Source organism: Oncorhynchus mykiss, chromosome 11, assembly GCF_057628025.1.
Source record: "Oncorhynchus mykiss isolate SJ-2025 chromosome 11, ASM5762802v1, whole genome shotgun sequence".
Classification (NCBI taxonomy): domain Eukaryota; kingdom Metazoa; phylum Chordata; class Actinopteri; order Salmoniformes; family Salmonidae; genus Oncorhynchus; species Oncorhynchus mykiss.
The window spans coordinates 21,548,485-21,575,803 of NC_143032.1; the positions used below are offsets into that span (position 1 = coordinate 21,548,485).

The 27,319-nt window shown below is 40.9% G+C and overlaps 1 protein-coding gene across 9 annotated transcripts in view; it reads left to right on the forward strand.

Annotated features, from left to right (window-relative positions):
• The window catches only part of LOC110535467 (uncharacterized), a 178,574-nt gene extending 151,756 nt beyond the window's left edge, over positions 1–26,818 (forward strand). For 5 of the 9 annotated variants that reach the window (XM_090189721.1, XM_090189718.1, XM_090189720.1 and 2 more), the window contains 6 exons: positions 9,165–9,344; positions 9,772–9,972; positions 10,329–10,508; positions 11,856–12,088; positions 12,436–12,565; positions 12,740–12,991. In XM_090189721.1, coding sequence (XP_090045847.1) covers positions 9,165–9,344; positions 9,772–9,972; positions 10,329–10,508; positions 11,856–12,088; positions 12,436–12,565; positions 12,740–12,913 — 1,098 coding nt within the window. In that variant the 3' untranslated portion in view covers positions 12,914–12,991. Of the gene's footprint in view, positions 1–9,164; positions 9,345–9,771; positions 9,973–10,328; positions 10,509–11,855; positions 12,199–12,435; positions 12,566–12,739; positions 12,992–13,257; positions 13,502–14,101; positions 14,180–26,110 lie in introns of those variants that run through there. The other 4 variants (XR_016484418.1, XR_016484420.1, XM_090189723.1 and 1 more) reach the window with 3 other exon arrangements.
• Positions 26,819–27,319: the final 501 nt, after the last annotated feature.

Here is a 27,319-nt window from a genome sequence, read left to right on the forward strand (position 1 = left end):
TTTTAGTGACCCCCTCTTTGACAGTGGCAAGACATTTTTTATGTTTTACAGTTCATTGCGTGCAATTATACACATTTGCCATGGGGTGTAGAGAAAATGTTTCAGATTGAAAGCAAGTTTCCTGCATTTCTACTCATTTTGCCATGGGGCGGATAGTAAAATGAGCTGTTTTGACACATGCGTTGAATACAACTAGTTCAGAATTTACGATGAAATGCTTGCATACGAGCTCTTCCCAACAAAGCAGAGTTTAAAAAATGAAATAGTAACACAAGAGGAATAAAGTAAAATACATAAAAATAATGCTATATATAGGGAGTAGCAGTACCAGATCAACATGCAGAGGTACAAGCTATTTGAGGTAGATAGTGTGTGTACATAAAGGGTAAAGTGACTAGGCATCAGGATAGATAATAATTAGAGTCAAATAAAGAACAGAGTAGCAGCAGCAAATGATGAGTGTAAAAGTGTGCGTGTAATGTGTACAGTGCCTTCGGAAAGTATGCACACACCTTGACTTTTTCCAAATGTTCTGTTACAGCCTGCATTTAAATGTTGTGTTACAGCCTGCATTTAAATGTTCTGTTACAGCCTGCATTTAAATGTTGTGTTACAGCCTGCATTTAAATGTTGTGTTACAGCCTGCATTTAAATGTTGTGTTACAGCCTGCATTTAAATGTTGTGTTACAGCCTGCATTTAAATGTTGTGTTACAGCCTGCATTTAAATGGGCTACATTTAGATTTTTTTGTTCACTGGCCTACACAATACCCCATAATGTCAAAGTGGAAATCTGTTTTTAGACATTTTTACAAATTAATTATAAATGAAAAGCTGAAATGTATTGAGTCAATAAGTATTCAACCCCTTTGTTATGGCACGCCTAAATAAGTTCAGGAGTAAACATTTCCTTAACAAGTCAAATAATAAGTTGCATGGACTCACTCTGTGTGCAATAATGGTGTTTACCATGATTGTTAAATGAATACCTCATCTCTGTACACCACACATACTGTTATCTGGTCGAGCAGTGAATCTCAAACACAGATTCAACAACAAATACCAGGGAGGTTTTCCAATGCCTTGAAAAGAAGGCCACCTATTGGTAGATGGGTATAAATCCCTATGAGCATTGTGCAGTTATTAATTACACTTTGGTTGGTGTATCAATACACCCAGTCACTACAAAGATACAGACGTTCTTCCTACCTCAGTTGCCGTAGAGGACGGAAACCACTCAGGGATTTCACCATGAGGCCAATGGTGACTTTAAAACAGTTATACAGAGTTTAATGACTGTGAGAAAAGTGAGGATGGATCAACAACATTGTAATTACTCCACAATACCAACCTAATTGATACAGTGAAAAGAAGGACGCCTGTATAGAATGCATCCTGTTTTCCACAAGGCACTATACTGCAAAAAATGTGGCAAAGCAATTGACTTTATGTCCTTTATAAAAAAGTGTTATGTTTGGGGAAAATACAATACAACACGTTACTGAGTACCCCTCTCCATATTTTCAAGCATAGTGGTGGCTGCATCATGTAATGGGTATGCTTGCAATCATTAAGAACTGGGGAGTTTTTCAGGATAAAAAAAGAAATGGAATGGAACTAAGCACAGGCAAAATCCTAGAGGAAAATCTGGTTCTGTCTGCTTTCTACCAGACACTGGGAGATGAATTCACCTTTCAGCAGGACAATAATCTAAAACACAAGGCCAAATCTACACTGAATGTTCTTACCAAGAAGACAGTGAATGGTCCTGAGTGGCTGAGATGTTGCACGATCCTGGTGTGGTGAAAGCCCTTTGAGACTTACCCAGAAAGACTCACAGCTGTAATCAGGGTTGTGAATACTTTTGTAAATGAGATATTTCAGAATTTCATTTTCAATACCTTTGCAAAGATTTCTAAAAACATGTTTTCACTTTGTTATTATGGGGTATTGTGTCTATTTAATCAATTTTGAAGTCAGGCTGTAACACAACAAAATGTGGAATAAGTCAAGGGGTATGAATACTTTCTTAAGACCCTGTATGTATTACAGGTCTTCACGGGTCCAAAAGGTTGGACCCGTTCCAAAATGGACCTGTGGATCTGTTGGGGGCAGTATCCTTATTAGAGTGGGTCTAGGGTGTCTGGGATGATGGTGTTGATGTGTATCATGACCAGCCTTTGAAAGCACTTTATATTTACAGATGTGAATGCTGGTCATTTGGTCAGTTTGAAACATGTTGAGATTGCAGACTGGGACAAAGATAGATTGAAAATGTCTGTGAAGACACCTGCCAGCAGGTCCGCGCATGCTTTAGGAAACGTTCCCTGGTATTCCGCCTGGTCTGATCGCTTTGTGATTGTTAACCTGTTTAAACGTTTTGCTCATATCGGCTTCAGAGGGCGAGATCACACATTCATCCGGGAAAAACAGGGGCTTTCACGCAAGGCACATTGTTACCAGCGAACATAAAAGGTATTTAGCTTGTTTGGGAGTTCTTCATCGCTGGGCAGCTCACAGCTGGGTTTCCCTTTGTAATCCGTTATCGTCTGCAAGCCCTGCCACATATGACGAGTGTTGGAGCCGGTGTAATAGGATTCCACCTTCCTCCTATAGACTAACAAAATCAATGGGGGCCCCCCAGTGGGTAATTCGACCATGATAACAAGTTTAGATAGCTGCCCGCTAGTGCTGAGCGATTAACCTGAATGTCGGTTATTTTTTGTTTTTTAAACAATTAATTGACCGACATAGGTTCAATTATTTGAATTTAATTTACATTTTAAAAACTTCTGTGAGCTTAATGCGCACATTGCAGTTTCTCTAGAGAGAAATCAGATCCAGCCTGAACTGTGCGGTTTAGTAAGGAGTTGCAGTTTCCAACATGGCCAATATTCTACGTAGTTTAGCGCATAAAACGTGGTCATTAACTACAATGACCATAATCCATTGCGCATCTACTTGTCCGGGCTGTGTCTGCTACGGAAGAGACAGAAGATTGCGCTATCTTGAGGGGATATAGTGAGCAGTTGTTGCTTCACGAGGTATCTCTACCTGAAAATTCATGATCAAAGTGATTGATAGTTGGTATTCAGCCGTCCTAAAGTATGCCTTATTTACTGAGAAGATTTTATCAGACAGCATAGGCAACAGCTCTATAGAGATGATGACCTGGAATTAAATAATAAAATCATCAAATAACACAAATATAATATACACAACAACCTGAAATATTTGAGTATTATGAGGGTAATGTGATGGTTAATAAGTGATCAGCAGTAATGGACAGTCACTACCATCACGGGACTTGTATTGTTTTATTCTGTTGTTACAGCATTCAACCCACATATTGCATTTCATGTTAGAAAAATTACCAAAACCAAAATAAAAAAACATGAGAATTTTTTCATAATCGAATCAAAACCGAACCGACCTCAAAAAGCACTAATCACTCAAACTAATTTAGCAATCAAAAAAATGTTTTATCTGACATGGGCTTATTGACTGACTATCAGTGACTGGCATAACCAGAGAAAAACTGATGATGCGCAGCCATATTTCGAAATTGCATCTTGTGCATTCCACTATTCTAACTCGCAACAGTAAATTGAGACCCAGACTGAGTTCCTAAAATAAATACAAATAAAAGGCCTTCCATGTAGTAGACTGTGTAAATTAGAGTCGGAGTGAGGTGGCCTTGCTCATCATATTCTGTTTAGTTGAGTGGATACGGGCGGCTGCAGTAAATACTGTAGGTCTGTTTGGCTACACCTGGGTATCCAGGTCAGAGACAGAGAAGAGAAAGAGAGAGCGAGAGAATAGAGAGAAAGGGACCGGGGGAGGAGGGAGAGAGTTGGAGAATCCAATAATTTCATCAGGTCAGTGATTGTATGTTAATTAATTGGCTAAAATAGCAGTATGATAATCCTGTATAATAATCTGATGCATTAATCCCGTTCTCTCCTGTTTTAATCAGACATATTAAGTCTGTGAGTGACGGGCCAGCCATCAGCTGATGAGGCTAATAAATTCTAGGCAGATCACACTCACACGCGCACACACACGCAGCCCACATACCCCTCCCTTCCCTCACACACAGTCTATTATTCTGCATCCTCCTGCTCCCCCCTTCCCCTCCTCCCTCTCCCCATCCCCCACCCTCCCTGGGGTTGCTAAGGCCCTCCTCATCCACTCTGGTATCCAGGATACGGAGACACACTCAGCCGCCTGATTGGCTGCTCGCGGTAGGAAGGTAAAAAAAAAAGAAAGAAAGAAAAAAAACTGCGATCCAGGGAGTTGGATGGATGGTTGTGCTAGTGTAGCTTCAGGCAGACCCCAGCACCATTTTAGCTTCAGAGTACACTTAAAAGGGAGCGCAAGAGAGGGAGGGAGAGAGAAAGAGAGAGGGAGATAAAGGGAAAAGAGCTGCCATGTTAGAGGAGCACAAATAGCTGTGTGGACGTAACCCAGATACGGGACGAGGAACGACAGAAGAGGACGGAGGACAAGAAAAACTAAAGGAGGTGGAGGGGAAATGAGGATTGTATTAAGAAAGATGCAGCATTATCTCTACCTCACGTCCTGACAAGACGAAGAAATAGCGAAGACGGCGAGAGGAAGAGAGAAGAGGGAGAGAGAGAGGGGGAGAGAGAGGACGTGGAAAACAGGGAGGGAGAGAGAAGAGGGGAGTGCTCAGACACAGGCAGCAAGGCGTCGCAGTGAAGCAGAACGAGGGGAGCCTGGCGGAGAGAAGAGGAAGAGAGAGGCGGAGGACAGGCCGGCTGGCTAGTGAAGGAGGAGAAGAAGAGGAGGAAAGAGACGGACAGGGGGGGAGGGGTGAGGGCCCTGCCGGGGCCTACGTGATGGCTCGCGGTGGTGGCGCTCACCGCGCCCGGCAGCGTTTGGGCTACCTCAACACATTGCTGCGCTGCAACCTCCACCCAGAGACTCAGAAGGTGGTGGTTTTCATGATCATGATGCTGCTCGTCATCATCAACGTAGTGCTCATGTTCCTCCTGGCCTTCTAGTAGAGAGACACACACGCCGACGTCACACACACACACACACACACGCCGCGTATCGTCGATCAAGGAAGACAGAGAGGAGGAAGGAGGAGGAGAGAGGGAGGATTCCCTGGTGGAGAGTTGGGGGTACAGCTGTGGATGGGAGTCCAGGATAAAAGGACGAGACCACAGGTAAAACCGAGCAAAGGATGAGCTAAACTGGGTAGAGTATAGGACCACTATGCTGCTGCTTAGCCCAGAGAGTGTGTTGGACGGGTTAACTAGCTTGCACCATGGGGGTTGTTGACAAACCGTGGAAGGTAGCAAATATTCTGTCTTGTACATTTTGAACATTTTTGGTCTGTAGTTCAGTGTTTTTCTATGCCTGTGTTGTGAATGTGTGAGAAGAAGAACCGCTTGTGTTTATTATTTGTGTATGTTTGTGTTATTTATGTGTCTGAACATAATCCATTCCTCTGTTGTTGTATTCTTAACAATATGGACGTTGAGAATATGTGAGTTATTGCTTGAATGATAAATGGTCCTGTGTGAATCTACAGAATGCGTTTTGTATAGGCCACTGTTTAGCACCAGTTATGTGCTAAACATGAGATCTCTATGAGATATATGTAGGTTACAATGTTTAGCACGTACAGATGAAGTCAGAAGTTTACATCCACTTAGGTTGGAGTCATTAAAACTTGTTTTTCAACCACGCCACAAATTTCTTGTTAACAAACTATAGTTTTGGCAAGTCAGTTAGGATATCTACTTTGTGCATGACACAAGTCATTTTTCCAATAATTGTTTACAGACAGATTATTTCACTTATAATTCACTGTATCACAATTCCAGTGGATCAGAAGTTTACATATGCTAAGTTGACTGTGCCTTTAAACAGTTTGGTAAATTCCAGAAAATTATGTCATGACTTTAGAAGTTTCTTATAGGCTAATTGAGTCATTTGGAGGTGTACCTGTGGATGTATTTCAAGACCTACCTTCAAACTCAGTGCTTCTTTAATGACATCATGGGAAAATCAAAATAAATCAGCCAAGACCTCAGAAATAAAATTGTAGACCTCCACAAGTCTGGTTCATCCTTGGGAGCAATTTCCAAATGCCTGAAGGTACCATGTTCATCTCTACAAACAAATGTAGACAAGTATAAACACCATGGGACCACGCAGCCGTCATACCGCTCAGGAAGGAGACGCATTCTGTCTCCTAGAGATGAACGTAATTTGGTGCGAAAAGTGAAAATAAGTCTCAGAACACCAGCAAAGGACCTTGTGAAGATGTTGGAGGAAACAGGTACAAAATCTATATCCACAGTAAAACAAGTCCTATATCGACATAAGCTGAAAGGCCGCTCAGCAAGGAAGAGGCCACTGCTCCAAAACCGCCATAAAAAAGCCAGACTATGGTTTGCAACTGGAAACCATAGTCTGAAATGTACTCTGGTCTGATTAAATAAAAATAGAACTGTTTGGCCATAATGACCATTGTTATGTTTGGAGGAAAAAGGGGGAGGCTTGCAAGCCAAAGAACAGCATCCCAACCGTGAAGCATGGGGGTGGCAGCATCATGTTGTGGGGGTGCTTTGCTGCAGGAGGGACTGGTTTACTTCCCAAAATAGATGGCATCATGAGGGAGGAAAATTATGTGGATATATTGAAGCAATATCTCAAGACATCAGTCAGGGAGTTAAAGCTTGGTCACAAATGGGTCTTCCAAATTGACAATGACCCCGAGCAAACTTCCAAAGTTGTGGCAAAATGGCTTAAGGACAACAAAGTCAAGGTATTGGAGTGGCCATCACAAAGCCCTGACCTCAATCCTCTAGAAAATGTGTGGGCAGAACAGAAAAAGCGTGTGCGAGAAAGGAGGCCTACAAACCTGACTCAGTTACACCAGCTCTGTCAGGAAAAATGGGCCAAAATTCACCCAACTTATTGTGGGAAGCTTGTGGAAGGGTACCCAAAAGGTTTGACCCAAGTTAAACAATTTAAAGGCAATGCTACCAAATACTAATTGAGTGTATGTAAACTTCTGACCCACTGGGAATGTGATGAAAGAAATAAAAGCTGACCTCAGACAGGGAATTTTTACTTGGAATAAATGTCAGGAATTGTGAAAAACTGAGTTTAAATGTATTTGGCTAAGGTGTATGTTAACTTCCGACTTCCACTGTATATAACCGTCATACAGTGGAAGGAAGCATGTGGATGATCCATGTGGTTGGGTCAGATGTGTGTGTTTACCGCTCGGCTGCTCTCGCTAGGGTTCAGCTGCACAGAGCGAGGGGGATCAGCTGTGTGTGTGTGTGTGTGTGTGTGTGTGTGTGTGTGTGTGTGTGTGTGTGTGTGTGTGTGGAGCATTAGGGGCTTGGAGCGTTGCCATGAGGGGTGACGAAGCAGCTCAGGACACAGAGAGGCTGGTTTGAAACGGAGGCAGGGGTGTGATGAGAGGGGCAGGTGAGGGGCAGTAACAAGGCCTAGAGCTACTGACCAGGAGACTCAGGGAGAAGTGCACTGTTTACATCCACCGCCTGGCAGAGATACACTCACATTACAGTGTGTTTTTATGTTTGGATTCTCCCTCTATGTTCCCCCTCTATACAAACTCATTTTGATGTCCCAGTACAGCTAATACTACAATATTTATGTCTTCAACCTGGTTTCTACTCTCTGTGAAGGGAGATATTCTGGTGTTTTGTTGTATAATGATGGCAGGATCAGTAGAGGAGAGAAGAGGCGAGATGGTGGGTGTGTCGCCTAGCAACAGGCCCAAAGACCTCCTCGCCATGACGATGGATCGATGGCAGGACAGACATTGAAATAGACACTTAGTAGATCACCCTAACCAACAGAATAGACATAGAAATAGAAACACATAGATTACCCTAGCCCCCATAGAACCAACATGGAAATAGACACAGAGATTGTGTTCTAGTATCATTTAGCCTCTGCTTGACCTTCTGAAGGCCTTGCATAAGTATAGGAGCCTGCACTTGAGGAGTTACATTATAGTTAGTTAGTTAGTTATGGCTTTTTGATCAATAATACAATTATGACAAGCATCCTTTCCAGAGTGTTGTACTTACTCATGCTATAGAAACAGGAGATAGGCTCCTGCCATATGGGCCATTCTGGCTTTGATAAGGCTTACTGCTACTATAGAAGAATGACACAAATGCCCCTCTGACGCCAGCATGATGTTGACGCAGTAATGTGTGTGTGTATGTGGCAGTGTGAAATACGAGCACTGCAGTACATTTATAAGTAACGCAGGCTTTTTAGCTCTCTCTCATTCTCCCTCTCGATCTCTCTCTCTCTCTCGCTCTCTCCCTCTCGAGCTCTCTCTTTCGCTCTTTCTCACTCTCTCTTTTTCTCTCTCTCCCTCTCGATTTCTCTCTCTCTTTCTCTCTCCCTTTCTCTCTCTCTCTCTCTCTCGCTCCCTCTCTATCTCTCTATCTCTCTTATCTCCACATTGATCTCTGTCAAGCCTCTCTCAGACTCAGTGGCTTGGCTCAACAGAGCAATCAATGCTTTAGGACCTGTCTCACTTAGCCTATCTAGGGCTGTAGCAGCAATATTATCATGTTGTGTCTGTTACTAAAATGTAGCTTACTGAGTAGAAATATTGTTGTTACAAAGTCATCATCTCTATGTTGAAATAACATTGTGTACATCTTGTGTTGTAAATGTAAAGTCATCCCTTGTGTGATGAATGGTATTCTATAGGTTGTTTGTGTCATGTCTTAAAGTCACACGTTCCAGTTGAGTGATACCGGACAGACCCACTACCTTGTAAATCATGCATGTCTCTACTCTCTCTATCAGCCACTTTGTCTTCCAGTGATGTTATTGATGTTATTTATAGACCAGCTTCACCTTGTTTTACAACGTCATCCATTCTGAATGAAGAACGGACAGAGTTTTTCCGGACCATCTGACCAGGGAAACCTCCAGGGCCCCTAGGTAGACCATAACTAGAGTTTTCCCTGGTCAAGAATACAAATGTGGGCCTTCATAAAGTATTTCAAGCTTGTTCACCATGTATTACAAACGTTGTACATTTTTTGTTATGTCACTGTGAAGTCCTCCCATACTGACCTGTGTTGACCCCTGTCTGTCCCCTCTCCTTTTCCCCTCCCCAGCTGATCAGTGATGGCAGCTGTGTGTACGCCGAGGCCCTGTGGGACCATGTCACCATGGACGACCAGGAGCTTGGCTTCAAGGCTGGGGACGTCATCGAGGTAGTGGATGCCACCAACAAGGAGTGGTGGTGGGGACGCATCCTGGACAGTGAGGGCTGGTTCCCAGCTAGCTTTGTTCGGGTAAGAAACTAACTCTCCATATCTCCCATCTCTCTTCTTCTCTCTTTCTCTCACTCGTTCTCTCTCCATCTCTCTGGGAAACTGAAGACAACATCAATTAAATACTCTTTACCTTGCTTATCTTTGATATCTATTATTGCTGCTACAGTACAGGGTTAGATGGGCAGCTAGAGCTGTTGTCGGCAATTTGGGGCAACTGTGAAGCATTAGCTCATTTAAAAGATAAAGATTGTTTTCTTTTTCTTTATGTTGACTTTCTTATGGTCCTTACTTGCTACATGAATGTTTGTACATTTTCTCAGTTGATCCATCCACATAGGTAGCCTAACTGAAAAATAAGACAGTATAAGAAATGTTTGTAGCATCTAAACTGATCTGTTAGTGAGGGTATTCTATAACAATGACCCTTTCTTCTTGGTCCCTGTAGTTGCGTGTGAACCAGGATGAGCCCATGGAGGAGTACCTAGCCCAGCTGGAGGAGGCTGGGGCTGGGGAAGTGGACCGGCCAGGGGTGGGTCTGATCCTGGGACCAGGCTTGCCGTGTAAGGACCAGATGAGGACTAACGTTATCAATGAGATCATGAGCACAGAGAGAGACTACATCAAACACCTCAAAGACATCTGTGAGGTCAGTAAAGTTCCATTCAGACAACATCACTGTCTGCCTGTAGACCCTTTCCTTTGACACAGGCCATTATAGGACTTAGAAACTATTTGCATCAAAAACTCCCGGAAGAATCTGCCTTTTGTCTTCAAGTGTCTCTAAATAATCACACCAGCCTTTGTGCCATCATAACTTGTTAGGAGCACAGTTATTCAGACCAGCACACAGTACATTGTATTTCTGAACAATACAACTTCGTCCAATAAGACAAAATATATTCTTCAGTTTTAACTTGGTTATTTCTGGGAATTCTTAACATGTAAAATCAGGTATAAGTCTGTTCTACATGTGGTACCATGAGTCTACTGTTCCTCACTCAGGGTTACATCAAGCAGTGCCGTAAGAGGATAGACATGTTCACAGAGGAGCAACTGCGGTGTATATTCGGCAACATCGAAGACATCTACCGCTTCCAGAAGAAGTTACTGAAAGGTCTGGAGAAGAGGTTCAACAAGGAGCAGCCGCACCTCAGCGAGATCGGATCCTGCTTCCTCGAACACGTGAGTATTGTACAGCACACGACCCACTGGGATTCTACACCTGACTTCTGTCAGCTGTGACCAACCGCCTAAATTCTGTCTTATGTAGCAAAATTTGAAATTGTTTTTACATTGGAGACTCAGAGCTAGAAAATGATATATCATACGCTGCAGTCAAGGAACAACGGGAAAGTAATTCTGCTTTTAAAGTGAGTAAACTTGTAACCCCACTTTTGAGTAAATGGCCTTTCAATGTTTTGGTTCACCTACTGGAGAGCTCTTCTTTGCCTACACCTATTCAGCATCATTCACACCTTTTGAGCCTTAGTTCCACATATCTCTTTATGGATTCACATGTGAGACCATGTGGTAAACACATGCTATATCAATGTGTATTTGTCACATGCACGGGATACAGAAGGTGTAAACGGTACAGTGATAGTACTTGCATAGTAGCAATATCAAAAACAGAAAGTGTCCAGATAAAAATATTTGATAAATATTTGATCGTTATTAGATGACGCTTACCTGGCACACTTCTCTAAATTGATGGGTCATGTGAAGGAAATGCTATAACCACCCCCCAGCCACATCTAGCTGAGTGGATGGGTCACTATTGTCTAGACATGTACACATGTTCATGAAATACAATCAATGGCCGTAATCACCCCCAGACACATCTGCTAATTTGATGGGTCATGTAATAATCCAGCCTAAGTGGAATCTTTTGTTTAGACATGTAGCTAGCTAGGTAGATAGCTAGCTAAACAATGAACTGTCATAACCGCAACTCATGCTACTACCAGTACAAACATTGTACTAGACTAGGTTCAATGTTAACTAGCTAACATTAGGCTATAACTAGCAATGCAAATGGATTTCTGATTCAAATAATATTACTACACAGATCATACACAAGCCAGCAAGCTAACGTTTGCTAGCTAACTAGTAGTATTCTTTAACTTGCAAAAATAATGACTTTCTGACTAAATTTGAAACTTATATCTGGAAAATTTAGCTAGACTCTTACCTGTATACAGTATATGGATGAATGCTTCATGGCAGACTGGAACCTTTTAACTATGTTTTGTTTGTAGCTACATCTTGTTTGGCCAGCTTTGTGTGAAGTCACTGGTTTACACTGACCATGGCATGTGCAGAAATTAGCCCATCACTTTAACAAAAAAATCTGCTTAATAGATAACTACTGTATTATTATACACACTTTATGTTGGGGATTCAAGTCAAGCAACCTCTCTGGAGCCCAAACATTCATGTAACATTCCAGCAACCATCAATTTCGCCATTTTAAACCACCATTTTAAACTGCCATGTTAACGTTTCCTGTCTCCTCCTCACCCTCCTCAGCAAACAGACTTCCAGATCTACTCGGAGTACTGTAACAACCACCCCAACGCCTGTGTGCAGTTGTCCAGACTGATGAAGACCAACAAGTACGTGTTCTTCTTCGAGGCCTGTCGTCTGCTGCAGAAGATGATTGACATCTCGCTGGATGGCTTCCTGCTCACGCCCGTTCAGAAGATCTGCAAGTACCCTCTGCAGCTGGCCGAGCTACTGAAATACACCAACCCTCAGCATAGGTAATTACCCTCTGAAGCTGGCCGAGCTACTGAAATACACCAACCCTCAGCATAGGTAATTACCCTCTGAAGCTGGCCGAACTACTGAAATACACCAACCCTCAGCATAGGTAAACACACACACACTTGTACTGTGCACACATGCAAGGAGCTGCACGTATTTCTTCTTATCTCCCAATTTCGCTCTCTGAAATCGCTGAAATTTCTTTCAGAAATCGCATGACACTGATAGGTTATTAGTTGTGTTTCGTTTTTATGTCGAAAGTTATTACAAGTCTATCAATAGACTAAAACAATCATGTAAGACCGAGAGGGCCTGATGTGTTTGTCTGTTCTGGGCAACCCAGGGACTATAAGGACGTGGAGGCTGCCTTGAACGCCATGAAGAACGTGGCCAGGCTGATCAACGAGAGGAAGCGGCGCCTGGAGAACATCGACAAGATCGCCCAATGGCAGAGCTCCATAGAGGACTGGGAGGTGAGGAACGGTGCATCGAGGGTAATGGAACAGAATCCATGACTAGGGCCAGGACGTTTTCCTGACCAAGTGACTTGTTCTGGAAACATGTTGCCAGGACACAACTTTTTTTGGCTGAACAAACTCTGTCTGTAGGCTCTAACAGATGCTTGGTGTGTGTTTGAACATCCTCAGGGAGAAGACATCCTCAGTATGAGTTCAGATCTGATCTTCTCTGGAGAGCTGACGAAGATCTCCCAGCCTCAGGCTAGGAGCCAGCAGCGCATGTTCTTCCTCTTCGACCACCAGATGGTCTACTGCAAAAAGGCGAGCAGCACTGTTAAAATGATTGTTATAATGTGGACATGAAGCTGGTGAGGGTTACGGTTGAGGCTACGGTTGTGATTGAACTGTAATGTGGACATTAAGCTAGGGTCACGGTTAGTTTCCAGGTAGAACGCGTTTGGGTTCCGCGTAGATTTTTACATGGAACCTCCAAAAGTTATACCTGGAACCAAAAAGGGATCTTCAAAGGTTCTCCTATGGGAACAGCCAAATAACCATTTTAGGTTCTAGATAGAGTGTAGGGATGTTTTATGAAGTGGGTTAGTAGCAGTTCTCTCCCCCCTATAGGACCATGCTGTACTATAAGGATTAGAGTTAGTAACAGTAATATATAACAGCATTTTCACGTATCCCTATGGTTTTTTCAGGACCTCCTGCGTAGGGACATGCTGTACTATAAGGGTCGTATGGACATGGACCTGATGGAGGTGGTGGATGTGGAGGACGGGAAGGAGAAGGACTTCAACGTGTCGGTGAAGAACGCTCTGAAGCTGCGCTCGCTGGCGGGGGACGAGGTCCACCTGCTGTGTGCCAAGAAGCCTGAGCAGAAACAACGCTGGCTCCGAGCCTTCCAGGACGAGAGGACGCAGGTGCAGCACGACCTCGAAACAGGTGAAACAGTTATCCGTCTCTCTGTCTGACGTGCCACAGTTTGAAAAAGGACCCATTCTTACTTAGCTTGCTAAGCTAAAGCAACTCAGACATACAGAATGAGTAGAAAACACTAATAGAATACTAGGAGACTGCAATGAACTGCTTACCTGTAGTATTTAGTCAGCTATACAAAGCCACTGGGTGTGTATCCTTTCCTATTAGTAAAACATGAGCTGTGTCCTCCTGTCTCTCTCTGCCCCAGACTACTGCTGTATTAATAGTTTGTGATAAACGTTTCTGACAGTGGCTCCGGTCAGAGAATCAGGGAAGAGAAGTGTATGTGTAATATGTAACAGCTAATGGATCATTATGTCGTTAATCCCTCAGATAAAAGGAGCTATAAATCCATTGAGCTGCCCCCTTCGCTTCTCAGCCATAGTCTCTGGGTTTTATCTGGGCTGTAACAGAGCATGCGGATATTACCGAAACTTTTCATCCAACAATCTGGCCTTCTATTATTCTGTTCCCTCGTAATAGCTTGGTATTGATAGGTGGCACTGGCAGAATGAATCTGTGATATCCACATTGACCTGTGGCCTATGTGGTTTCCTCCTCCAGGATTCTCCATCACTGAGGTCCAGAAGAAACAGGCCATGCTGAACGCCTGCAAAAGCCATCCAGCTGGGAAGCCCAAAGGTATGTCTGGGTAATGGGTGCATGGCAGGAAAACTCAATTTCCATGGCTGTTTGGATGGGTAGCAGATTACGTGTTGTGCGTGTTTAGTATTTTTTTAAAGAGGATTACATTTGCCAATATTTATACAAATGTTGTTTATCATATGTGCTTAATATTCATATACACCACTTTAGATTAAAATGCAGTCGTAATCCCCCCCCCCCCCCCATCCTCCCTATGGATATGTGTAACCCCTAGTCTCTCTATGGATATGTATAACCCCTAGTCTCTCTATAGATATGTATAACCCCTAGTCTCTCTATAGATATGTATAACCCCTAGTCTCTCTATGGATATGTATAACCCCTAGTCTCTCTATAGATATGTATAACCCCTAGTCTCTCTATAGATATGTATAACCCCTAGTCTCTCTATGGATATGTATAACCCCTAGTCTCTCTATAGATATGTATAACCCCTAGTCTCTCTATAGATATGTATAACCCCTAGTCTCTCTATGGATATGTATAACCCCTAGTCTCTCTATGGATATGTATAACCCCTAGTCGCTCTATAGATATGTATAACCCCTAGTCTCTCTATAGATATGTATAACCCCTAGTCTCTCTATGGATATGTATAACCCCTAGTCTCTCTATAGATATGTATAACCCCTAGTCTCTCTATGGATATGTATAACCCCTAGTCTCTCTATAGATATGTATAACCCCTAGTCTCTCTATAGATATGTATAACCCCTAGTCTCTCTATGGATATGTATAACCCCTAGTCTCTCTATAGATATGTATAACCCCCATCCTCCCTATGGATATGTATAATCCCTAGTCTCTCTATGGATATGTATAACCCCTAGTCTCTCTATGGATATGTATAACCCCTAGTCTCTCTATAGATATGTATAACCCCTAGTCTCTCTATGGATATGTATAACCCCTAGTCTCTCTATAGATATGTATAACCCCTAGTCTCTCTATAGATATGTATAACCCCTAGTCTCTCTATGGATATGTATAACCCCTAGTCTCTCTATAGATATGTATAACCCCTAGTCTCTCTATGGATATGTATAACCCCTAGTCTCCATATGGATATGTATAACCCCCATCCTCCCTATGGATATGTATAACCCCTAGTCTCTCTATAGATATGTATAACCCCTAGTCTCTCTATAGATATGTATAACCCCTAGTCTCTCTATAGATATGTATAACCCCTAGTCTCTCTATAGATATGTATAACCCCTAGTCTCTCTATAGATATGTATAACCCCTAGTCTCTCTATAGATATGTATAACCCCTAGTCTCTCTATAGATATGTATAACCCCTAGTCTCTCTATGGATATGTATAACCCCTAGTCTCTCTATAGATATGTATAACCCCTAGTCTCTCTATAGATATGTATAACCCCCATCCTCCCTATGGATATGTATAAATCCTAGTCTCTCTATGGATATGTATAACCCCTAGTCTCTCTATGGATATGTATAACCCCTAGTCTCTCTATGGATATGTATAACCCCTAGTCTCTCTATAGATATGTATAACCCCTAGTCTCTCTATAGATATGTATAACCCCTAGTCTCTCTATAGATATGTATAACCCCTAGTCTCTCTATAGATATGTATAACCCCCATCCTCCCTATGGATATGTATAAATCCTAGTCTCTCTATGGATATGTATAACCCCTAGTCTCTCTATGGATATGTATAACCCCTAGTCTCTCTATGGATATGTATAACCCCTAGTCTCTCTATGGATATGTATAACCCCTAGTCTCTCTATAGATATGTATAACCCCTAGTCTCTCTATAGATATGTATAACCCCTAGTCTCTCTATAGATATGTATAACCCCTAGTCTCTCTATAGATATGTATAACCCCTAGTCTCTCTATAGATATGTATAACCCCTAGTCTCTCTATAGATATGTATAACCCATAGTCTCTCTATGGATATGTATAACCCCTAGTCTCTCTATAGATATGTATAACCCCCATCCTCCCTATGGATATGTATAATCCCTAGTCTCTCTATGGATATGTATAACCCCTAGTCTCTCTATGGATATGTATAACCCCTAGTCTCTCTATAGATATGTATAACCCCTAGTCTCTCTAAGGATATGTATAACCCCTAGTCTCTCTATAGATATGTATAACCCCTAGTCTCTCTATAGATATGTATAACCCCTAGTCTCTCTATGGATATGTATAACCCCTAGTCTCTCTATAGATATGTATAACCCCTAGTCTCTCTATGGATATGTATAACCCCTAGTCTCCATATGGATATGTATAACCCCCATCCTCCCTATGGATATGTATAACCCCTAGTCTCTCTATTGATATGTATAACCCCTAGTCTCTCTATGGATATGTATAACCCCTAGTCGCTCTATAGATATGTATAACCCCTAGTCTCTCTATAGATATGTATAACCCCTAGTCTCTCTATGGATATGTATAACCCCTAGTCTCTCTATAGATATGTATAACCCCTAGTCTCTCTATGGATATGTATAACCCCTAGTCTCTCTATAGATATGTATAACCCCTAGTCTCTCTATAGATATGTATAACCCCTAGTCTCTCTATGGATATGTATAACCCCTAGTCTCTCTATAGATATGTATAACCCCCATCCTCCCTATGGATATGTATAATCCCTAGTCTCTCTATGGATATGTATAACCCCTAGTCTCTCTATGGATATGTATAACCCCTAGTCTCTCTATAGATATGTATAACCCCTAGTCTCTCTATGGATATGTATAACCCCTAGTCTCTCTATAGATATGTATAACCCCTAGTCTCTCTATAGATATGTATAACCCCTAGTCTCTCTATGGATATGTATAACCCCTAGTCTCTCTATAGATATGTATAACCCCTAGTCTCTCTATGGATATGTATAACCCCTAGTCTCCATATGGATATGTATAACCCCCATCCTCCCTATGGATATGTATAACCCCTAGTCTCTCTATAGATATGTATAACCCCTAGTCTCTCTATAGATATGTATAACCCCTAGTCTCTCTATAGATATGTATAACCCCTAGTCTCTCTATAGATATGTATAACCCCTAGTCTCTCTATAGATATGTATAACCCCTAGTCTCTCTATAGATATGTATAACCCCTAGTCTCTCTATAGATATGTATAACCCCTAGTCTCTCTATGGATATGTATAACCCCTAGTCTCTCTATAGATATGTATAACCCCTAGTCTCTCTATAGATATGTATAACCCCCATCCTCCCTATGGATATGTATAAATCCTAGTCTCTCTATGGATATGTATAACCCCTAGTCTCTCTATGGATATGTATAACCCCTAGTCTCTCTATGGATATGTATAACCCCTAGTCTCTCTATAGATATGTATAACCCCTAGTCTCTCTATAGATATGTATAACCCCTAGTCTCTCTATAGATATGTATAACCCCTAGTCTCTCTATGGATATGTATAACCCCCATCCTCCCTATGGATATGTATAACCCCTAGTCGCTCTATAGATATGTATAACCCCTAGTCTCTCTATAGATATGTATAACCCCTAGTCTCTCTATGGATATGTATAACCCCTAGTCTCTCTATAGATATGTATAACCCCTAGTCTCTCTATGGATATGTATAACCCCTAGTCTCTCTATAGATATGTATAACCCCTAGTCTCTCTATAGATATGTATAACCCATAGTCTCTCTATGGATATGTATAACCCCTAGTCTCTCTATAGATATGTATAACCCCCATCCTCCCTATGGATATGTATAATCCCTAGTCTCTCTATGGATATGTATAACCCCTAGTCTCTCTATGGATATGTATAACCCCTAGTCTCTCTATAGATATGTATAACCCCTAGTCTCTCTAAGGATATGTATAACCCCTAGTCTCTCTATAGATATGTATAACCCCTAGTCTCTCTATAGATATGTATAACCCCTAGTCTCTCTATGGATATGTATAACCCCTAGTCTCTCTATAGATATGTATAACCCCTAGTCTCTCTATGGATATGTATAACCCCTAGTCTCCATATGGATATGTATAACCCCCATCCTCCCTATGGATATATATAACCCCTAGTCTCTCTATTGATATGTATAACCCCCATCCTCCCTATGGATATGTATAACCCCTAGTCTCTCTATAGATATGTATAACCCCTAGTCTCTCTATGGATATGTATAACCCCTAGTCTCTCTATGGATATGTATAACCCCTAGTCTCTCTATGGATATGTATAACCCCTAGGCTCTCTATAGATATGTATAACCCCTAGTCTCTCTATGGATATGTATAACCCCCATCCTCCGTATGGATATGTATAACCCCTAGTCGCTCTATAGATATGTATAACCCCTAGTCTCTCTATAGATATGTATAACCCCTAGTCTCTCTATGGATATGTATAACCCCTAGTCTCTCTATAGATATGTATAACCCCTAGTCTCTCTATAGATATGTATAACCCCTAGTCTCTCTATAGATATGTATAACCCCTAGTCTCTCTATGGATATGTATAACCCCTAGTCTCTCTATAGATATGTATAACCCCCATCCTCCCTATGGATATGTATAATCCCTAGTCTCTCTATGGATATGTATAACCCCTAGTCTCTCTATGGATATGTATAACCCCTAGTATCTCTATAGATATGTATAACCCCTAGTCTCTATATAGATATGTATAACCCCTAGTCTCTCTATAGATATGTATAACCCCTAGTCTCTCTATGGATATGTATAACCCCTAGTCTCTCTATAGATATGTATAACCCCTAGTCTCTCTATGGATATGTATAACCCCTAGTCTCCATATGGATATGTATAACCCCCATCCTCCCTATGGATATGTATAACCCCTAGTCTCTCTATTGATATGTATAACCCCCATCCTCCCTATGGATATGTATAACCCCTAGTCTCTCTATAGATATGTATAACCCCTAGTCTCTCTATAGATATGTATAACCCCTAGTCTCTCTATAGATATGTATAACCCCTAGTCTCTCTATAGATATGTATAACCCCTAGTCTCTCTATAGATATGTATAACCCCTAGTCTCTCTATAGATATGTATAACCCCTAGTCTCTCTATGGATATGTATAACCCCTAGTCTCTCTATAGATATGTATAACCCCTAGTCTCTCTATAGATATGTATAACCCCCATCCTCCCTATGGATATGTATAAATCCTAGTCTCTCTATGGATATGTATAACCCCTAGTCTCTCTATGGATATGTATAACCCCTAGTCTCCCTATGGATATGTATAACCCCTAGTCTCTCTATAGATATGTATAACCCCTAGTCTCTCTATAGATATGTATAACCCCTAGTCTCTCTACAGATATGTATAACCCCTAGTCTCTCTATGGATATGTATAACCCCCATCCTCCCTATGGATATGTATAACCCCTAGTCGCTCTATAGATATGTATAACCCCTAGTCTCTCTATAGATATGTATAACCCCTAGTCTCTCTATGGATATGTATAACCCCTAGTCTCTCTATGGATATGTATAACCCCTAGTCTCTCTATGGATATGTATAACCCCTAGTCTCTCAATGGATATGTATAACCCCTAGTCTCTCAATGGATATGTATAACCCCTAGTCTCTCTATGGATATGTATAACCCCTAGTCTCTCTATAGATATGTATAACCCCTAGTCTCTCTATGGATATGTATAACCCCTAGTCTCCCTATAGATATGTATAACCCCTAGTCTCTCTATGGATATGTATAACCCCTAGTCTCCCTATAGATATGTATAACCCCTAGTCTCTCTATAGATATGTATATCCCCTAGTCTCTCTATGGATATGTATAACCCCTAGTCTCTCTATAGATATGTATAACCCCTAGTCTCTCTATAGATATGTATAACCCCTAGTCTCTCTATGGATATGTATAACCCCTAGTCTCTCTATAGATATGTATAACCCCTAGTCTCTCTATGGATATGTATAACCCCTAGTCTCTCTATAGATATGTATAACCCCTAGTCTCTCTATAGATATGTATAACCCATAGTCTCTCTATGGATATGTATAACCCCTAGTCTCTCTATAGATATGTATAACCCCCATCCTCCCTATGGATATGTATAATCCCTAGTCTCTCTATGGATATGTATAACCCCTAGTCTCTCTATGGATATGTATAACCCCTAGTCTCTCTATAGATATGTATAACCCCTAGTCTCTCTAAGGATATGTATAACCCCTAGTCTCTCTATAGATATGTATAACCCCTAGTCTCTCTATAGATATGTATAACCCCTAGTCTCTCTATGGATATGTATAACCCCTAGTCTCTCTATAGATATGTATAACCCCTAGTCTCTCTATGGATATGTATAACCCCTAGTCTCTCTATAGATATGTATAACCCCTAGTCTCTCTATAGATATGTATAACCCCTAGTCTCTCTATAGATATGTATAACCCATAGTCTCTCTATAGATATGTATAACCCCTAGTCTCTCTATAGATATGTATAACCCCTAGTCTCTCTATAGATATGTATAACCCCTAGTCTCTCTATGGATATGTATAACCCCTAGTCTCTCTATAGATATGTATAACCCCTAGTCTCTCTATAGATATGTATAACCCCCATCCTCCCTATGGATATGTATAAATCCTAGTCTCTCTATGGATATGTATAACCCCTAGTCTCTCTATGGATATGTATAACCCCTAGTCTCTCTATGGATATGTATAACCCCTAGTCTCTCTATAGATATGTATAACCCCTAGTCTCTCTATAGATATGTATAACCCCTAGTCTCTCTATAGATATGTATAACCCCTAGTCTCTCTATAGATATGTATAACCCCTAGTCTCTCTATAGATATGTATAACCCCTAGTCTCTCTATGGATATGTATAACCCCCATCCTCCCTATGGATATGTATAACCCCTAGTCGCTCTATAGATATGTATAACCCCTAGTCTCTCTATAGATATGTATAACCCCTAGTCTCTCTATGGATATGTATAACCCCTAGTCTCTCTATAGATATGTATAACCCCTAGTCTCTCTATGGATATGTATAACCCCTAGTCTCTCTATAGATATGTATAACCCCTAGTCTCTCTATAGATATGTATAACCCATAGTCTCTCTATGGATATGTATAACCTCTAGTCTCTCTATAGATATGTATAACCCCCATCCTCCCTATGGATATGTATAATCCCTAGTCTCTCTATGGATATGTATAACCCCTAGTCTCTCTATGGATATGTATAACCCCTAGTCTCTCTATAGATATGTATAACCCCTAGTCTCTCTAAGGATATGTATAACCCCTAGTCTCTCTATAGATATGTATAACCCCTAGTCTCTCTATAGATATGTATAACCCCTAGTCTCTCTATGGATATGTATAACCTTTAGTCTCTCTATAGATATGTATAACCCCTAGTCTCTCTATGGATATGTATAACCCCTAGTCTCCATATGGATATGTATAACCCCCATCCTCCCTATGGATATGTATAACCCCTAGTCTCTCTATTGATATGTATAACCCCCATCCTCCCTATGGATATGTATAACCCCTAGTCTCTCTATAGATATGTATAACCCCTAGTCTCTCTATGGATATGTATAACCCCTAGTCTCTCTATGGATATGTATAACCCCTAGTCTCTCTATGGATATGTATAACCCCTAGGCTCTCTATAGATATGTATAACCCCTAGTCTCTCTATAGATATGTATAACCCCTAGTCTCTCTATAGATATGTATAACCCCTAGTCTCTCTATGGATATGTATAACCCCCATCCTCCGTATGGATATGTATAACCCCTAGTCGCTCTATAGATATGTATAACCCCTAGTCTTTCTATAGATATGTATAACCCCTAGTCTCTCTATGGATATGTATAACCCCTAGTCTCTCTATAGATATGTATAACCCCTAGTCTCTCTATAGATATGTATAACCCCTAGTCTCTCTATAGATATGTATAACCCCTAGTCTCTCTATGGATATGTATAACCCCTAGTCTCTCTATAGATATGTATAACCCCCATCCTCCCTATGGATATGTATAATCCCTAGTCTCTCTATGGATATGTATAACCCCTAGTCTCTCTATGGATATGTATAACCCCTAGTATCTCTATAGATATGTATAACCCCTAGTCTCTATATAGATATGTATAACCCCTAGTCTCTCTATAGATATGTATAACCCCTAGTCTCTCTATGGATATGTATAACCCCTAGTCTCTCTATAGATATGTATAACCCCTAGTCTCTCTATGGATATGTATAACCCCTAGTCTCCATATGGATATGTATAACCCCCATCCTCCCTATGGATATGTATAACCCCTAGTCTCTCTATTGATATGTATAACCCCCATCCTCCCTATGGATATGTATAACCCCTAGTCTCTCTATAGATATGTATAACCCCTAGTCTCTCTATAGATATGTATAACCCCTAGTCTCTCTATAGATATGTATAACCCCTAGTCTCTCTATAGATATGTATAACCCCTAGTCTCTCTATAGATATGTATAACCCCTAGTCTCTCTATAGATATGTATAACCCCTAGTCTCTCTATGGATATGTATAACCCCTAGTCTCTCTATAGATATGTATAACCCCTAGTCTCTCTATAGATATGTATAACCCCCATCCTCCCTATGGATATGTATAAATCCTAGTCTCTCTATGGATATGTATAACCCCTAGTCTCTCTATGGATATGTATAACCCCTAGTCTCCCTATGGATATGTATAACCCCTAGTCTCTCTATAGATATGTATAACCCCTAGTCTCTCTATAGATATGTATAACCCCTAGTCTCTCTACAGATATGTATAACCCCTAGTCTCTCTATGGATATGTATAACCCCCATCCTCCCTATGGATATGTATAACCCCTAGTCGCTCTATAGATATGTATAACCCCTAGTCTCTCTATAGATATGTATAACCCCTAGTCTCTCTATGGATATGTATAACCCCTAGTCTCTCTATGGATATGTATATCCCCTAGTCTCTCTATGGATATGTATAACCCCTAGTCTCTCAATGGATATGTATAACCCCTAGTCTCTCTATGGATATGTATAACCCCTAGTCTCTCTATAGATATGTATAACCCCTAGTCTCTCTATAGATATGTATAACCCCTAGTCTCTCTATGGATATGTATAACCCCTAGTCTCCCTATAGATATGTATAACCCCTAGTCTCTCTATGGATATGTATAACCCCTAGTCTCCCTATAGATATGTATAACCCCTAGTCTCTCTATAGATATGTATATCCCCTAGTCTCTCTATGGATATGTATAACCCCTAGTCTCTCTATAGATATGTATAACCCCTAGTCTCTCTATAGATATGTATAACCCCTAGTCTCTCTATGGATATGTATAACCCCTAGTCTCTCTATAGATATGTATAACCCCTAGTCTCTCTATGGATATGTATAACCCCTAGTCTCCATATGGATATGTATAACCCCCATCCTCCCTATGGATATGTATAACCCCTAGTCTCTCTATTGATATGTATAACCCCCATCCTCCCTATGGATATGTATAACCCCTAGTCTCTCTATAGATATGTATAACCCCTAGTCTCTCTATAGATATGTATAACCCCTAGTCTCTCTATAGATATGTATAACCCCTAGTCTCTCTATAGATATGTATAACCCCTAGTCTCTCTATAGATATGTATAACCCCTAGTCTCTCTATAGATATGTATAACCCCTAGTCTCTCTATGGATATGTATAACCCCTAGTCTCTCTATAGATATGTATAACCCCTAGTCTCTCTATAGATATGTATAACCCCCATCCTCCCTATGGATATGTATAAATCCTAGTCTCTCTATGGATATGTATAACCCCTAGTCTCTCTATGGATATGTATAACCCCTAGTCTCTCTATGGATATGTATAACCCCTAGTCTCTCTATAGATATGTATAACCCCTAGTCTCTCTATAGATATGTATAACCCCTAGTCTCTCTATAGATATGTATAACCCCTAGTCTCTCTATGGATATGTATAACCCCCATCCTCCCTATGGATATGTATAACCCCTAGTCGCTCTATAGATATGTATAACCCCTAGTCTCTCTATAGATATGTATAACCCCTAGTCTCTCTATGGATATGTATAACCCCTAGTCTCTCTATGGATATGTATAACCCCTAGTCGCTCTATGGATATGTATAACCCCTAGTCTCTCTATGGATATGTATAACCCCTAGTCTCTCTATGGATATGTATAACCCCTAGTCTCTCTATAGATATGTATAACCCCTAGTCTCTCTATAGATATGTATAACCCCTAGTCTCTCTATGGATATGTATAACCCCTAGTCTCCCTATAGATATGTATAACCCCTAGTCTCTCTATGGATATGTATAACCCCTAGTCTCCCTATAGATATGTATAACCCCTAGTCTCTCTATAGATATGTATAACCCCTAGTCTCTCTATAGATATGTATAACCCCTAGTCTCTCTATAGATATGTATAACCCCTAGTCTCTCTATAGATATGTATAACCCCTAGTCTCTCTATAGATATGTATAACCCCTAGTCTCTCTATAGATATGTATAACCCCCATCCTCCCCATGGATATGTATAACCCCTAGTCTCTCTATAGATATGTATAACCCCTAGTCTCTCTATGGATATGTATAACCCCTAGTCGCTCTATAGGTATGTATAACCCCTAGTCTCTCTATGGATATGTATAACCCCTAGTCTCTCTATGGATATGCATAATCCCTAGTCTCTCTATAGATATGTATAACCCCCATCCTCCCTATGGATATGTATAACCCCTAGTCTCTCTATAGATATGTATAAACCCCATCCTCCCTATGGATATGTATAACCCCTAGTCTCTCTATAGATATGTATAACCCCTAGTCTCTCTATGGATATGTATAACCCCTAGTCTCTCTATAGATATGTATAACCCCTAGTCTCTCTATGGATATGTATAACCCCTAGTCTCCATATGGATATGTATAACCCCTAGTCTCTCTATGGATATGTATAACCCCTAGTCTCTCTATAGATATGTATAACCCCCATCCTCCCTATGGATATGTATAATCCCTAGTCTCTCTATGGATATGTATAACCCCTAGTCTCTCTATGGATATGTATAACCCCCATCCTCCCTATGGATATGTATAATCCCTAGTCTCTCTATGGATATGTATAACCCCTAGTCTCTCTATAGATATGTATAACCCCTAGTCTCTCTATGGATATGTATAACCCCTAGTCTCTCTATGGATATGTATAACCCCTAGTCTCTCTATAGATATGTATAACCCCTAGTCTCTCTATGGATATGTATAACCCCTAGTCTCTCTATAGATATGTATAACCCCTAGTCTCTCTATGGATATGTATAACCCCTAGTCTCTCTATAGATATGTATAACCCCTAGTCTCTCTATAGATATGTATAACCCCTAGTCTCTCTGTAGATATGTATAACCCCTAGTCTCTCTGTAGATATGTATAACCCCTAGTCTCTCTATAGATATGTATAACCCCTAGTCTCTCTATGGATATGTATAACCCCTAGTCTCTCTATGGATATGTATAACCCCTAGTCTCCCTATAGATATGTATAACCCATAGTCTCTCTATAGATATGTATAACCCATAGTCTCTCTATAGATATGTATAACCCCTAGTCTCTCTATAGATATGTATAACCCCTAGTTTCTCTATGGATATGTATAACCCCTAGTCTCTCTATAGATATGTATAACCCCTAGTCTCTCGTCACAGCCTTAACATTATCATGTAAAACATTTAGTAGCAGATTTGATTCTGGATGCCATGATTACTAACCCCGCTCTGTTCTCCTCTCCCCCAGCGGTGACCCGGCCCTACTATGACTTCCTGCTGCGTCAGAAGCACCCGTCTCTGCCCAGCACCGTACCCCAGCAGCAGGTCTTCATGCTGGCTGAGCCCAAACGCAAGGCGACCACCTTCTGGCAAAACATCGGCAGACTGACGCCTTTCAAGAAGTGAAACGTCGGAGAGGAGGATTAGAGGAGAAAGGCTAACGCCTGAACTGACTTTTTTATCCCCAATCCTTTTTTTTCCTTCTCTCGTTTGTTCTTTGTTATACATACTGTTATCCTAATTCATATACTGATTATTGTGAAAGATCAACATGATGATGATGATGATATTTTTTTCTTTGAGAAAGCACTTTATAGGTTGGTTACAATCAGACTTGGGAATGGTTCTCCCGGACATCGTGTATACGTTGGGAGAATGTTACTAGGACTATTTTACCTGCTACTGCTACTACAACTTCAACCAAGCACCGATTGGTACTAATATTACTACTGCTGTGTGATCATGTGACTGCCAATGAGGCTCCTCTTTTTGGAAAGACGTTGACTGACGCAACTAAATGATTTTTTCCCCCAGTGTTTTTGTTTTGTTTCGACAAATGCCAACTGTTCACAGTGCCAGATCAATTTTGCTTTTGTATTTAAGTTTGTGCTGTGTCTGCTATTGAAAAAAAGGTGAAAAAGGGGGATAAAGTTTATTGTACTTCTCTTTGTGCAAAGATGTTTTCCTGGTTTATTTTGAGCATTTCATAACAGTCGATACTTAAGAGTTTGGGTGTGGTGGGGTCTTAATGTTTGTGTAAACAAACAGTCTGAGAAAAACACATGGTACCCAGATTCAATTCTCAATGCTTCACAAATCTCCCGTTTGAGTTGCAGCAGCCCACAAACGCACACAGACACCTGACCTTTGTCATTAGCCTTACACTGTGCATATGAGTAATTAACCCCTTTATGGAAGTGCCATCTGAAGTGTGTCCTGGATGCTTTGAAATAGTGTGAAGACTATGTTTTACCTTTTATCAACCCCTGCAATTACATTCATTTAGCAACATTTTCAAATTCAAGCTGTATTCTCCTACTGTGGCAAAATGAGGCTAGATTTTTTTAAAATATTTAACCTTCATTTAACTAGGCACAGTTAAGAAAAAATTATATTTACAATGATGGCCTACACCGGCCAAACCCGGATGACGCTTGGCCTATTGTGCGCTGCCCCA